General features: G+C 45.1%; 1 protein-coding gene across 2 annotated transcripts in view; it reads right to left on the reverse strand.

Moving 5' to 3' along the window:
• Positions 1–14,252, reverse strand: part of PRCP (prolylcarboxypeptidase) — a 319,478-nt gene that overhangs the window by 132,532 nt on the left and 172,694 nt on the right. For both annotated transcript variants that reach the window (XR_015299267.1, XM_086933910.1), the window contains exon 4: positions 9,787–9,968. Coding sequence is in view for 1 of the 2 variants with exons in the window: in XM_086933910.1 (XP_086790036.1) it covers positions 9,787–9,968 (182 nt within the window). In the remaining variant the exon portion in view is untranslated. The remainder of the gene's footprint in view (positions 1–9,786; positions 9,969–14,252) is intronic.

Below are 14,252 nucleotides of genomic sequence, written 5' to 3' on the forward strand. Positions count from 1 at the left end.
ACTTGTTTGCACTCATGCCCCGCCTTAACCTGGGTCCGGTGTTCCTGTCGTACCTGAAATTACTATACACCAATGTCACGGCCTCGGTTCGGGTGGCCGGTGCCACGTCCGGGCGCTTTCGGATTGGTCGGGGTACCCAACAGGGTTGCCCACTGTCCCTGTACCTGTTTGCCCTGGCGATGGAGCCCCTAGCATCTCGGGTGCGTGCTGATGCACAGATACGCGGGTTTGTGTGGAGTGGTGAACTAGTGGATAGAATTGCATTATATGCGGACGATATCCTCTTCTTCTTCACTGACCTGCAGAACTCAGTACCCCGGGTTCTGGAGGTCATGCGCCTGTTTGGCGAAATCTCCGGCCTTCGGCTCAACCTTCACAAGTCAACTTTATGGGTGCTGGGCGGCGGGGCCGTAGCGGACCCCTGGGCAGCAGGACTGTGCGTCGCAACGGATGGGCTGAAATACCTTGGCGTCTTTCTCTCGAAGTCACGCGCCGTTGCTTGGGACCGTGGTGTCCTGCCGGTGTGGGAACGGGTCCAGGCCGATATCAAGACCTGGTCCAGAATGCCCCTCACCATCTTTGGAAGATCTGCCATCTTCAAAATGGTGGCGCTCCCACGCCTATTGTACCAGCTGCAGAACTTCCCTTACCCTATCGGTCCGCAGTGGTTTCGCCAGGTTAACTCGGCACTGGGCCGTTTTCTGTGGGCTGGCGGAGCGGCCAGAGTGGCGTTGAAGACATGCTTCCTATCTACCTATTGCGGGGGCCTGGCCACCTCTGATCTCCTATCTTACTACCAGGCTTCTCAATTACTTGTTCTTAACGAGTGGTGGTACAGCGACAGGGGAGACCCGGCGTATGCTTCGGAGCGGTCGCTTATGGGCGATAATACACTACACACCATTCTATACTCAGCCCGTCTGCGTCGTGCACTACCGTCGGTCACTAGAGTGGTCTTTGCAGTGTGGAGACAGGCCCTACGCCGCATGGGCTGGTGGGACAAATTGACGGCGGAGACGCGCTCTGGCATAATGGCCTGCTCCCAGAGCTTTCGGCCCTGGCCGGATTTGAGGGCTGGGAGGCGATAGGTGTCTCGCTACTGGGCCAGGTTATGTCCGGCACTACCCTCAAATCCTTCGAGGAACTTCGCACGGAGTTTCAAATGCCTCAGTCCCAGTTCTTCCGCTATTTACAGCTGCGCCATGCCCTCATCCCGAGCATTGCCCATCTAGACTCCCTACCAGAGTTTAGCCCGGTCGAGGCGAAGGTCTTTATGGGAGACCTGGGGGATAGGAAGGTATCCCGTATCTACCAAACGCTGGTTATCCATTGCTCCTCTACCCTACACTCTCTTCGGGCGGCTTGGGAGGTGGACGTGGGCCCCCTAGATGAGGACGATTGGAGGGAGGCCCTAGAATCCCCGCGTGGGACCGCCATCGCTGTGCGACTCCGGCTCATCCAATTTAAGTACCTGCACCGGGCCTATTACACCCGTGAACGATTGTGGAAGGCTGGGTTGATTGAATCCCCGGAGTGCCTGCGCTGTGGGGCTGTGCCTGGATCCCTGTTGCATACTGTGTGGTCGTGTGGTCGCTTGTCTGGCTTTTGGAGAGGCGTGTGGCACTGTCTATCTGAGGTCCTGGGCTGGGATCTTTCCCGCACCCATCGGCTGGGGTTGCTGCATGTTATGGAGGGCATTGGTGGGAACATTTATAAACGTCACCTGCTGCTTTTGGGGCTTGTTGTTGCCAAGCGGGACCTAGCCCGGGCGTGGAAGGGAGTGAGGGCCCCCCCCTGTCTGCGTGGAAAGCTGGATTGGACTATTACATGGGCCTTGAAAAGACGATCTTTGAGGCAAGGGGCTGCCCACACAAACACTACAAAATTTGGAAGCGGTGGGCCGACTACCGAGGTCTGACGCTGGATCCCCCAGCGGAGCGAGAAGAGGACATTTCATTGTGCGGACATTGTTGGCCCGATTCTGCAACACACCTGTCGCACTACACCTACACCCTTTATTTGCTGCTACATGTACACGTGCGTGGGGGGGAGTTTCTGGGAGTTGGGGGGGACGGGAGTTTGCGGGGTAGGGTGGGTTTGGGGTTTATTCATATTGAGCCTATTTTCGGTGCCTGATTGAACATTTGCTACTCATCTGATATACTGTGTCTGTACTGTTGGTGGTGATCTCCGATCTGTGGGGTGCCACGATTTTATTGCCTGCTTTGCTCAATAAAATTGGTTGTGAAAAAAAAAAGCCTCGAAGAGTAGCGCATGCGCGCTGGCTCAGGCGAAACATAAAAAGTGCTGCTGAAACTTCAGAAAGTTATGAGGTGTAGCTGTACCATTTTCGTTTCGCCTTAGATGTGAATGGGAAGAGAGAGAGCCTTGAGAAGGCACCATATGACCCACTGGTGTGCTAGATGCTTAGCTGCTTGGTGATCATCATCAGCAAGCCTGAAGCCCAGACAGTGTTCTGTTTTCACCCGCCATAGCAACTTTGCCTTAGGTTAGAAGAATCATTAAATTTGGAGTGCAAAATTACTTTCGAAGAATCACTCAGAAATAGTAAGGGTTTATGGTTGATCTTCAGGGAAAAAAGCTGCCTTTTAAAGTTAACTCACGGGGCAAAGTAAGGATTTTGTTTTGTATCAGAGGTACTGCCAATATGTTTTTTGTTAAAGTTGGTCAGCGTTTTCAGGGCAAGGGTATTGCAGGATAAAATATATTCGTCCTAGCCCACTTGAAGCCTAAACATGCTTCCTAAGCAAACATATGAAAAGAGGAAGCAACATCGCAACTCAGCCATACCGAACTTCACCTCACCAAGAAACTGAGCATCTGATGCTAACCCCTTCCCAAATTTTCCAAACTTTTATACATTTTTTTCATTCAGACGGTTAAAGTAGCATACATATGAGCGAAACTAAATCATGGTACTAGTAGGTATCTGGGTTTTTCATGAGAAGAACACAAAGGATCTTCAGAAGAGATAGAAAAGTGGAGCTCTCATACACTGAGCTAGCTTGACAATGCTCATTTCATAATACCATATTACCAACCACAGGAGAGACCCTTCGCCCCACTTGAGACCTGGGTAAATATAGTATCATGCAACAATATCTCAATGGGAGTCAATAGAAGGGCATGATTTGAAGGGTAAATGAATTGCACAAGAAACAACACCACAGTCTCAACTTTTGACAGACCACAGTGGATCTTCTCCGCCATCCCTGCTGACCAGAAATGCTGGCACAGACCCTAGCTTATACACACACCAGTGTGACCATCAGTGCTTTGGATTTCTGTCAGGCAGCAATCACCCACCTTGTGTCACCTTTGTCCTCACGATTACCTCTAGTCATGAATGTCGAAACGCCGTCAACTGGTACCAGCAAAATTTGGATTCTTAATTATGACACAATTTCGCATTCATTGTTGTATTGCAATAACTCATGCATAATAATTTCTTGAAATATTTCCAAGACGCTGGTTTACTTTCATTTTTCGCGTGTTTTACTCGGGCCGCTTAAATATCTCTTAATGAGCACAATGTGTTCACCTTGCACTTAGTACACATTTTAAAAGCATGGTTGATGATGCATTGTATAACCTGTGAAGCATATTGGTATGCCTCTGTTGATAATACAACTGCATCCAATAAAAATATTTGAACTATGTGCTGTTGTTGACTCCCATTGAGACATTGTTGCATTTCATAGTGCCATGCAGGGAAATGAGGCAGGTTATGTCAGAGGCAAGACTAGTCGAGCAAGTTAATATAACAAAGATTTTGCTCAACATGTTCCTTTTAGTACGTAAAATCACGCATGATTGGCCTCATACATCTCTTGGTTAAAGTGTTGTCTCTTGGTCACCAGGGCTTGCTGGTCTTCAATCTGTACAAACTTGACTTACATCCGGAGTGCTTTTACATACCGATTTGTACGACAAGGATACATCTTTCCAACGCTCAAAAGAGCATTTCTAACGAGTAACTCATGAGCTACTGGTAGCTCTCCAGCTGCATATAAGCTGCTCTCCAATGGGCCGTCAGCCTAATAAATCAGAAGCTTTTCCTTGGACCAATTAATATATGTATACCAACATCAAAAGAGTGTATTTGAAACGAAAATTGGTTTAATTTCCAAAAAATATATATATTAATCTGATATTGATTTATAAATCATGTGGTGTTGGGGACACTTATTACTAACAATATTACCTTGGTGCCAGCGGCACTGCAGCTTTGGCTGTTCTGTATTACCAATGCCAAGGCATTACAAATTGGCAAACGCCTTTTTTTTACATTACTGCTGGAAATCCTGCCTGATGCACAAATGTGTTTACTTTTGGTAAACTTGGATAGGATGGTCAATAACGTAATCTTGTTTGATATGGTCACTAATACAAGATTAATAATATTATTATTTCGGGATGATTTTCGTTGAATATTATTAGCTCTTACTGCAGAAAAAACGACCCTGGCTTAAACTAATACAATGCTGTGGTTTATACACTGAAATGTTAAAGTAGACATCATTTTTATCCCTTGAATATATTTCCTTTGTCGGTTATCTTGAACAACTTAACACAGAAGATACCTTCTTAAAGTACATAAAGGCGGCTGAAATTCCAAAAATGTATAAATGGTTAAAAGGGTCAAGGTCAGAAGCATTTAAGAAAAGAGAGAAGATCCCACGTGTTCCAGGGAACAGGGTACTATAGACACGAAAAGTCAAAGGAAATTCCCTGGAGAAAATATTGTACTAATGGTCTAACAACTTCCCATACGTCCAACATGCATTATTAAACAAGCATTTACAATGCAATAGGTCTCGCAGCATTAAAGTTTGAGTTACTGGCATTGTAAATGACAATGCTTTGCATAAATTTTTTTTTTAATTTGCAATTATGCAAGATTAAATATAAGGGCCATGCTCAAAGCGTAGGGTTAAGAGGAGGGTTAGGTTTTTCACGTTATTTCGAAGAAACAATGTTGATTGATAAAACTGAAGTATTTTCATGGGTATGACCGAATACAAGCTTTCAAAGAAATGTTTCAACCCCACCTTTCACGGAATTGTCCGTTTCAATGTAATGTAAAGCAAATCGCACTTCAGATTGTGTTCAATGCAAACATTTTACTAGCACTGTAGTCGTCATACATGCACCGAGAAGAAACAGATCTAACAATTCACAGTCCTTAAAACACAAAAAATAAATGTGTGGACAATGGCGCGCTTTGTAATGGGACGCTAATCACAAAATACCAGTCAGCGCCTCAGTATGCTAAGCACAGACTTTTAGCTCAAGTGTTTTTAAGCCATGCCTTTAATTACATCGGCCACGCCCCTTGCCCCATTCTAATGAGGAAGGCTGCCAGGGCCCGACAGGCACACTAATGTGGAAAAATTTCAAACTAACCGTCGAACCTTCTCACTGCCAGCACCAAACCCACTATTGCTCCAAAAGTATTATCCCTTATGTACTTGCAAGGGTCCGTGTGCACACCGAATCGCACCTATCGTCACAGTGCTTGTTCCCTCAGGAACTCAACAATTTGAACCAACAGCACAGGTGCACCACACACCAATAGATCAATAGGAACAATTATAAAGTCCATATCCAATAAACAACGAGAGAAGGATTCCTCAGTTTTTTTCTCTTTATTCCATTTCCATGTTAGGTAAAAAAAAACACAGTGGAACTGGAATAAAGAGAAAAAACTGAGGAATCCTTCTCTCCTTGTCTATTGGATATGGACTTTATAATTGTTACTATTGATCTATTGTTGTTGTGTGGTGCACCTGAGCTTTTGGTTCAAAGAGACACTAATGTGCTGGGCAATTCCTGACATGTGAGTAGCTGCGCCAATCCGATGAGCCTTTCAAGGGCCCCCCATCTGCCAGTTATATCTCCAACGACTTCAGTAGTGTCAGAGATCTGAAGTTTCCCAGCTCCATAAGCGGGCAGCTAATCAATATCTGACTTGAATTCCTTAATTTAAAATGACACGAGCAGGACCGCAAGTCCCAGAAAAGAGAATTGGACAGAAGGTGCAACTCGTTCACGGGCCTAGTAAACTACGGAGCTCGCTAACCAAGTCCGCCTCTGACACATAAAATGTATGTGAAATAGGTTCAAAGGTAATCTTTACTTACAAGTCACCAAGGAATAGACGTGGCCAAACTTCGTCGACGTGGTTGCACGCCCGCCTCCCCGTGGCCAGCAGCTACTCAATATCTTTCGCCGTTGGGGGCGAGCCTTCCTCGGACCTCCTAAGGGGCCACGGCGCCCCCTTCATCTTCCATGCCACCGAAAGGGTGTGTCCGCGGTCACTCACGGTCACTCACTGACTGCCACGCCTTGGAGCATGTCTCCATGCCAAGGCCCTGCCAGCGTTCCCAAATGCCAGTTGTATTTCTGGAGACACGCGACAACAGGTGCCCGCGAGAGTCACACCGCACTTTGCAATTTAATCAACGTGAAGTTACGGAATTCAGTTTTACCTCAGCCTGCTCGCTCGTCAGCATATCGCTATTAGCTGGACTTTCACATGGTGATAATGCTGGCCCATGACTGTGCTGTTTACTCTTGAGACAGCTGATGGGCAGGGCGCGAAACATTGCAGCGCTGTGCGCAACTTGCAGGTCACCTTTTAGAGATCCCTGATTTGGCGTAACGGCCAGAGCTGAGAAACTGGGTTCCAGTTTTGGCGTCGCCTCAACATCCTGTGATTCTGAGCTATCTCCCCGAGTCTACAAAAAAGTTTAATGTGTCCTTGTTTAATGTAACTAGTGCTCCTGTAAAGCCTTCCAATGCCCTGGGGTCGAGTTCGCGCTATATAAAACTGCCAAACAAACACAGCATTTCAATCTTTCACGCGTGATTCAAATGACATTTTTCCCTATACTATTGTAATAAAGGATGGCCCTTGATGATGACGTCCTCTATCATACCCCAAACAAACTTGAATATGTTAAAATAGGCAATTATGTCTCAGAAGTCACACTTACACACTAACGCCTTTCAGAGTGTGTCATTGCTCCAAGCCTGGCAGTTGGCCTCTATACTTTTAATATTTGTTTTGAAACAATATGAAAAATATTACGAGCTGGAAGTATCATTCTACCAATATGGTTATGGTTCTCCACCGTATATAACAAGCACTGGGGCACAGAAGGGCCTATGCTCGAAAATACCCGCCTTCACTTACCAGCAATGGTGGAAGGTGTGTCCGCAGTGAATCGCCGCAACCTCCCTAACGTTATCGAAGTAATCCGAGCAGATGGTGCACAAGGCCCTTATCGGCATTTTAAACATGGAGAGCAGGTCTGAGAGAAAACGAAACCTATTGTGGTACCTCGAAGATCAGAATTAATATGGGATAATAAACAATGCCTATTAAAATGCAAGCCATGCAAATAAGGCATAACATGTGGGCCTGCTGCTTTCCGCAATGAAAACCCGCGTGAACTGGTATTCACCGGCACCTTTTCCCTATTAAAGTTCCGCAGGTTTCTATTAATGGGGTGGGGGGTGTTTGAAAGAGAAGCTTGTATTGCACCTGGTAATTACCTGCTGCGGTAAACTTCACACAACGTGCAACTGGCTCCTTGAACAAACAGGCGAAATCGAAACTTTCCGCGGGGCGGACTTCCGGCTTCTGAAGCCCGCGCATGCGCCCACGGAGAGAAGCCGCGCCCACAGAGAGAAGCAGTGCTGGTGACGCGGGGCTCCCATGCCCTAGAGAGAGCCCCGTGGTGGCGGCTGAATTCCGGAGTGGCGGTAAGTGGGTGGGCGCTCGGTGCACTTGTGTGTGTGTGTGTGCGCGCGTGTGTGTGTGTGTGTGTGTATGCGACGGCAGGGGTGGGTTCTCTGTATGTGTGGGTGCGTGCATGGGCGCTCGTGTGTGTGTGTGTGTCTCTGTTTCTGCGCATGCGTGTGTGGTGTTGGTGCTTCCCAGGAGACAGCAGCTGAGCGCGTGCGCGAGCGCGTGGCCCGCTGAAATCGCCTCCTTGAAGAGGCAATGCGCGCGGCCAGGTGCTGTATCCTGGGAAGCACAGTCAATAACAAAAGATCTCGGCGAGACAGGGCTTATGCGCTGTTATCGCTACGAGACCTAAAAAACCATTCAGTTAAAGTTTCCACACTAGAATGTAACGTTTACAATCTTTTTTATTTAAAAGAAAAAGGCGAGAAGAGTGAGATAAATGGATTATCCTGAACACATGATTTTAAAATTTCAACAAAAAAACTTTTTCTGACAATGTATCTAAATAAAACAATACTTTTTAAAAAACATTGTGCATTTTAATTCATAACATTTTTACAAAATTATCAGCATCACTTCATACACTCTAAACATCAATAGATTAAAAACATTAGCGAATCCTAATCTTTAAAACAGACAACACCTAATGTTGCTCTACAAACAAACCCCCAGAAAAAGTTGTGGCTTTCAATCTTTGTGCTACAAGATTGCATGATCCAATTGCCTTTATCTATTCCACTGGGAGTCACAGTATCAAAAGTTCATGAGTATCTGTTTTTTCCCTAGGCTCCACTTGGATTCTGTATTAGGTCAAAAAAAGGCGTCAACGCATTTCGGTGTTAGCCCCCTGGATACGGGTACACCTTATTCAGGACTGAACTGTTGTATAAAAGGGTTCACCGTCTTCTGAAATAGGAATCCGTCTCTAGATGGAAATGTCAGGCACGTTATATTCGCATAGAAGAATTATCCTTCTTTTTGAGCCTACTTGTTATTTCATCAAGAGTGGACCTTTCAGTTGTTTATGCAGGACAGGTAACGTATATCTTACAGCTGTTTCTACTCGACCATTAATTCCAATTCTTCATCGATATCTGGAGCTGCAGTCTTTGTATATTAAAATATCTGTTTCAACGAGGAATAGTGGTGGACTGGAGATTGCTTCCCTCTGGACGGTCCCACCTTTATTTGAACTGGATATGTTCTCCGGTACCGTGTGATATCGCTTCTGCCTCGTTTTTTCTATTCAAGGGATGAAGACTCGCATGGCCCAGGCATAAATGACCGCAAGGCCCTAAGACGAGTCGAAACTTCGACGCTCTGTATATAAAAAACCCGGACCCCGTTGGTTTCTATATTGATGTGCAAATATTAATGATATATATTTATCTTGAGAAACTTATGAGAAAGTTTGTTTAAGTAATCTAGTGGCCAGGTAGTACAGGACGGATGAATGTGGATCCGTGACTGTTTTGTATAACTAATTTGAATATTTTATGTCACTACTTCTTGAATTTCTTTTTTCTCTCTAATCACCACACACATCTTACTGCACCCCTTTGCTATGTTGCACGCTCCATTCGGGGCAACCAATATGATTCGTATTGTTTTATAGCCAGGAACTATGTGGCTTGTTTGACCCAGAGACAATGGATTAAAAATATTGATCTTGGTCTGCTGTTGATGCTGTTGCCTTTTTATGTTTCTTATGAATATATGCATTCACTGGATAGAGCTGATTAATGTGTACATGCTCCTAAATTTGCTTAATTAATGACTGTTTACTGATTAATTCAGTTTTTCAAATTATAGAGGTCTTGGACCACTGTTTTGTAATACTATTTTGCAACATAGCATTTCTTGTAGAGGGTCTTCTCTTATATCAAGACCCTGGGATATTTAAAACTGATAACCATTATTCAGTTGTGTAACAGAAAAGATCTACCACCAGTGCGTATGTCACACTCACAAAGAGAACTTCCAAAGATCAAAAAATTGATCTCACCTACCCAACCACAACATCTGGATATTTCATCCGAAGCCAGGCAGCCAGCATGCCTCCATACGATCCGCCAATGGCGATGACAGAGCTATTGCCGGCGCCCGGTATGCTTTCTTTCAAGAACCGTATCAGCACCACAAAGTCTGCCAAGGCCTGCTCAGATGTCAAAAAGTTTAAGTGTTTGGTATCCTGAAAAATATAAAAACATGAAAACATATAATACCTGGAAGCCACTGGCTATGAATAAGCTGCTATTTATTTATTTGAAGAATTTTATATAGCGCTGGCTGGACCCAGCAGTATCAGAGCGCTTTACTTAAGGAAGTGGTTACAGCAGAACAGAGTTACATATTTATAATTAGTTTCTAGAGCAAAAACAATAGCATGGAGAAAGACCGTGTTAAAAAACATACATCATTTGCTAGAGCATAAGATAAAATACTTCTGTTGCTAAAGCATAAGATAACATAGAAAACAAGACCAAGGGGGAAATTAAAGGGCTGAGGAGACATATCAAGCCAGGAACACCGGGCATGGAGCAGAGTACTTTAGTGGATACCAAAAATTAGAGTAAGCAAATCGGACAAAACCGGAGAGGGTCCAGGGATCAGCAACAACCAGTGCAGGACTTCAAAACTGGGTCGGGTAAAGTTAGAAATGGAAAGGGGTGCCTCACCAAGTCAAACAAGAGGAGTGGGGTGTAGTTGACTCAGAGGGGGTCGAAGAAGGGCACTGGTCACTTCACTGCAATGGGCATCAGGGGGACAGTTGAAAACCGCAAGATGGAGGAACCAGGGACACAGACCCCAAGAACTAGGCCAACAAGATGACGGAAATTGCGGGTAAACAAAATATCCATCAAGAAAAGCCACCATTTAAAACCTACCCCTAAAGCATAGCTGAATGGGAAAGGCAGCAGAAGGAGGTAAGGTTTAAGGTTGCCGATCTCCCCCGGTAAACCACGACAGGGGAGTCAGCGGGGTCACGCAGGAAGCAGTCCCAGGAAGAGGAAGGCAGCTGCGGAGTCAGGAGGGCGAGCAAACTCCAAACAAAAGGAAAGTAAGCTCAGTGGTGGTAGGATTCGTCATTTTGGTAGCGCAATAATAACAATTATTTTATTTCTCATTTTGCGAAAAGGATCTGTCTCACTATTGAAATTAATTAAACAATTCTATAAAGAGAAATGTGCAACCCTTGAGAACTAAGTTATTACTAGCACATTGTTTTCATAATCACTGAAGAAAATAACTACAGAAGGTAACTTCTCAAAGACAAAAAAAATGTACATCTCCTCTATGGGATCTAGAGAGTTGACAGCAAGAGCTTCCCTGCCATCCCTGCTACAACTTTCCCTTTCACTAATCTGAAGCCCCACCTACTCATTGACCCCTGTACTATCCTCTCTAATGCCTTACACCTCCCTCGTCTGGCTCAATAGCTTCTCTAGTCACTTTCTTCTATTTCTTTTCTTCCCTGCCTTATGAACAGGAAGTGTTTTATTGTCCTTGAGGTGGGATACAAAGAGTATATTCCTGACAAAGGTGCAAATGGAAAAGAGAAGTAGAGTACCTTGATTTACCAATTCTGTTATTAATCTTGTGGTAGGAAAACACCATTAAAAAGCATTTTTTGTTCTCACCCAACTAAACATTTAATATAGATCTGACAGTTTAACAAAAGGAGAACATAAATATCAACATGAAGGACACAACCTCATTCAAACTAGGAAACCCATAACTAGGGGAGTGTACAACCAAAGAACTGTAGTCCTCTTGAATTTTTCATAGTGCTAGATGTGGAACCCACTGAGAAGGCATAGCACATTAGGTAGATACGGGTTCACCATCCTATATTATTAGTACATGAATGGAGGGTAATTTCAAATGAGGTTTAGCAATTTCTTCCAGGAGTTTTGCATTTCAAGTAGGTTTATGTCGGTTTACGGTGACAGTACAAAGTATAGAATTACAGGTGAGTAATTGTGAATAACTGGGATGTTTTCAACTGAGAGGTTCTAAATGACACTAAATAGACTGCGAGAGCATAGCACAAGTTGTCAGTGATGTCAGTTAGAACCCCAAGGTGAAAAACAGACCACTTACTCACAGTTATCAATCTATAATGTTATTGTTGGACCTGGCCCTTGCTACCGGGTCATCCCCAAACTTTTTGCCTTCCTCCTCCCCTTTTGTGACCTCATTTTTGTTAGCTTTAGGATAATAGGCACTTTACCACTGCTAACCAGTGCTAAAGTGCATATGCACTGTACTCTAAACATGGTAATATTGGCTTGTCCACAATTGGCAAAGTTAATTTACTTATAAGTCTCTAGTAAAGTGAATTATAAGTGCCCAGGGCCTGTAAATTAAATGCTACTAGTGGGCCTGCACCACGAATTGTGCCACCCACTCAGAGGCCCTGTAAACATGGCTGCGGCCTACCATAGCAGAGCCTGTGTGTGCAGTTTTAAAATGCCATTTCGACATGGCAAATGAATGTACTTGCCATGCCCAATCGTTCCTTTTCAATAGATATAAGTCACCCCTAAAGTGGGCCCTAGATAGTCCTGTGGACAGGGTGTGGTGTATTTTAAAGGTCGGGCATTTACTTTTGAGTTATACATATCCTTGTAGTAAAAAAAAAACGTTATATTCATTTTTCACTATTGCCACGCCCATCTGTCCCATAGGTTAACATGGGGATTGCCTTAAAACATCTTTTAAGTGTAATTTCCCTTTGGGAGCTTGCAGGAAATTTAAGTTTGGTGTCTCTAGACTCACTAATAAAAAATTGTTTAGTAAAGTTGGTTTTTAAATTGAAAATCTTAAGATGCCACTTTTAGAAAATTGGCACTTTCTTACTTTAACCATTCTGTGCCTCTACCGGTCTCTGAATACACGTCTGGGTTAGGGTGACACCTGGGCTTTGTGCATTCCCTGTAGATAGTCACACGAAGGGAGCTGGGGTGTCAGATGTGCACCCTGATGGCCCATCACCAGGTTAATGGGCATATCTGGTGTAGATTGGGAGGGAGGAGCTGACACTTGCACCTGAACAGGGCTGTGCCTGTTCCCACACTAAGCGCTGCATACTCCCCTATAGTATGTATGGAGCCAAGGAAGGGAGGGACCTTGTGAGGTTAAAAGGCCTCTTTGATGTCTCCCCTACTTCAAAGGCACATTTGGGTAAAAGTACTAGACCCCTAACACTCCCAATTCAGTTCATGTTAGGGTCCTGAGGAGACTATCAAGAAGAGGAGCTGCGCTGCCAGGAGGGACTGCCACTTTGTTAACTGCTCTGCTGTGTTGGCCAGCCACCTGCTGTTTGCTGTGCTGTCAGGAGGGACTGCCACTTTGCAACTTACTCTGCTGTGCTGGCCTGCCGCCTTTCACAGTGAGAAGGACTGTCCCTAACCAACAACCTCTTGCAACTTGAAATAACTTCAAGGGCTTTTTGGAATGCCTCCTGGTCTTAGAATTCTTAGGGCTATCAAAGACTTCCTCTACATCCACACGGCGATGGATGCCCCTTAAGATCAGCGCTTACAACTTTACTGAACAGCACATGCCCCGAGCTGCAGGTGAGCTCTATGCAGGTGAGCTCTATGCTCGGTGTCCCAGGGCATGCATATCCATTCTAGGCTGCTGTGCCAGCTGCACGCACGACTTCCTGGTGCCACGCCTGCAGCCGCTGACTCTACCGCCTAAGAGGCGCCACAACATCAAGGGAAGCCCCTTGCAGCGGCGTCCCCCTGCAGTTGTGTTGCAGGAGTATCCAGAGCATCTTCAGGAGGCCGACGTGCCAGCCGAGACATCGCTGCATGCCGCTGTGGGCTGCACACCTGTAGTACCAAGGGAGAACGACTAGTACCATTGGATCATCGGACCGCCGAGGATGGTCCCGCAAGGCGGACGCTGCATCTCCATCTCTCTAGAGGAGACCTCTGGTGAAATGGGTCCAAACAGCAGGACATCACCACTGCACGCTCCAGAAGGAAGGTACTGTTAGCAATTGTAGCGGCACTGCGCGTTCGCAGGTGTCTGAATTTACTAATTAACGGTTGCGAGGGACCGAGCGAGGTCTCTCGTGTGCACACCCTTTTGCACAATCAGAACCATCCCAAGGACTTGTGGAGTACTGCTTTTCTCACTCCAATGTGTACAAAGTCCCTCTCTCAATCCCCGACAGGGATCGTTGTAATCCCAAGGAACCTGCCATAAATACCTAAATAGTAGCGCACAGGCACTTTCAATGTTGTACTGGTCTGCATACTTGAAGCGTCTAAATCTTAATAAGTACTAATTGGATTATTGTTGCTTTGGTCTTATTAGAATCAGATAAATATCCTTTAGTTTTGTAAACTATTGTTGAGTCTTTTTGTGGTGTTTTCACTGTGTTACTGTAATTAAAGTGTGCATGAATACTTTACACATTGCCTCTTATGTTAAGCCTGACTGCTCTGTGGGAAACTAC

Source organism: Lissotriton vulgaris, chromosome 8 (assembly GCF_964263255.1).
Source record: "Lissotriton vulgaris chromosome 8, aLisVul1.2, whole genome shotgun sequence".
Taxonomy (NCBI): domain Eukaryota; kingdom Metazoa; phylum Chordata; class Amphibia; order Caudata; family Salamandridae; genus Lissotriton; species Lissotriton vulgaris.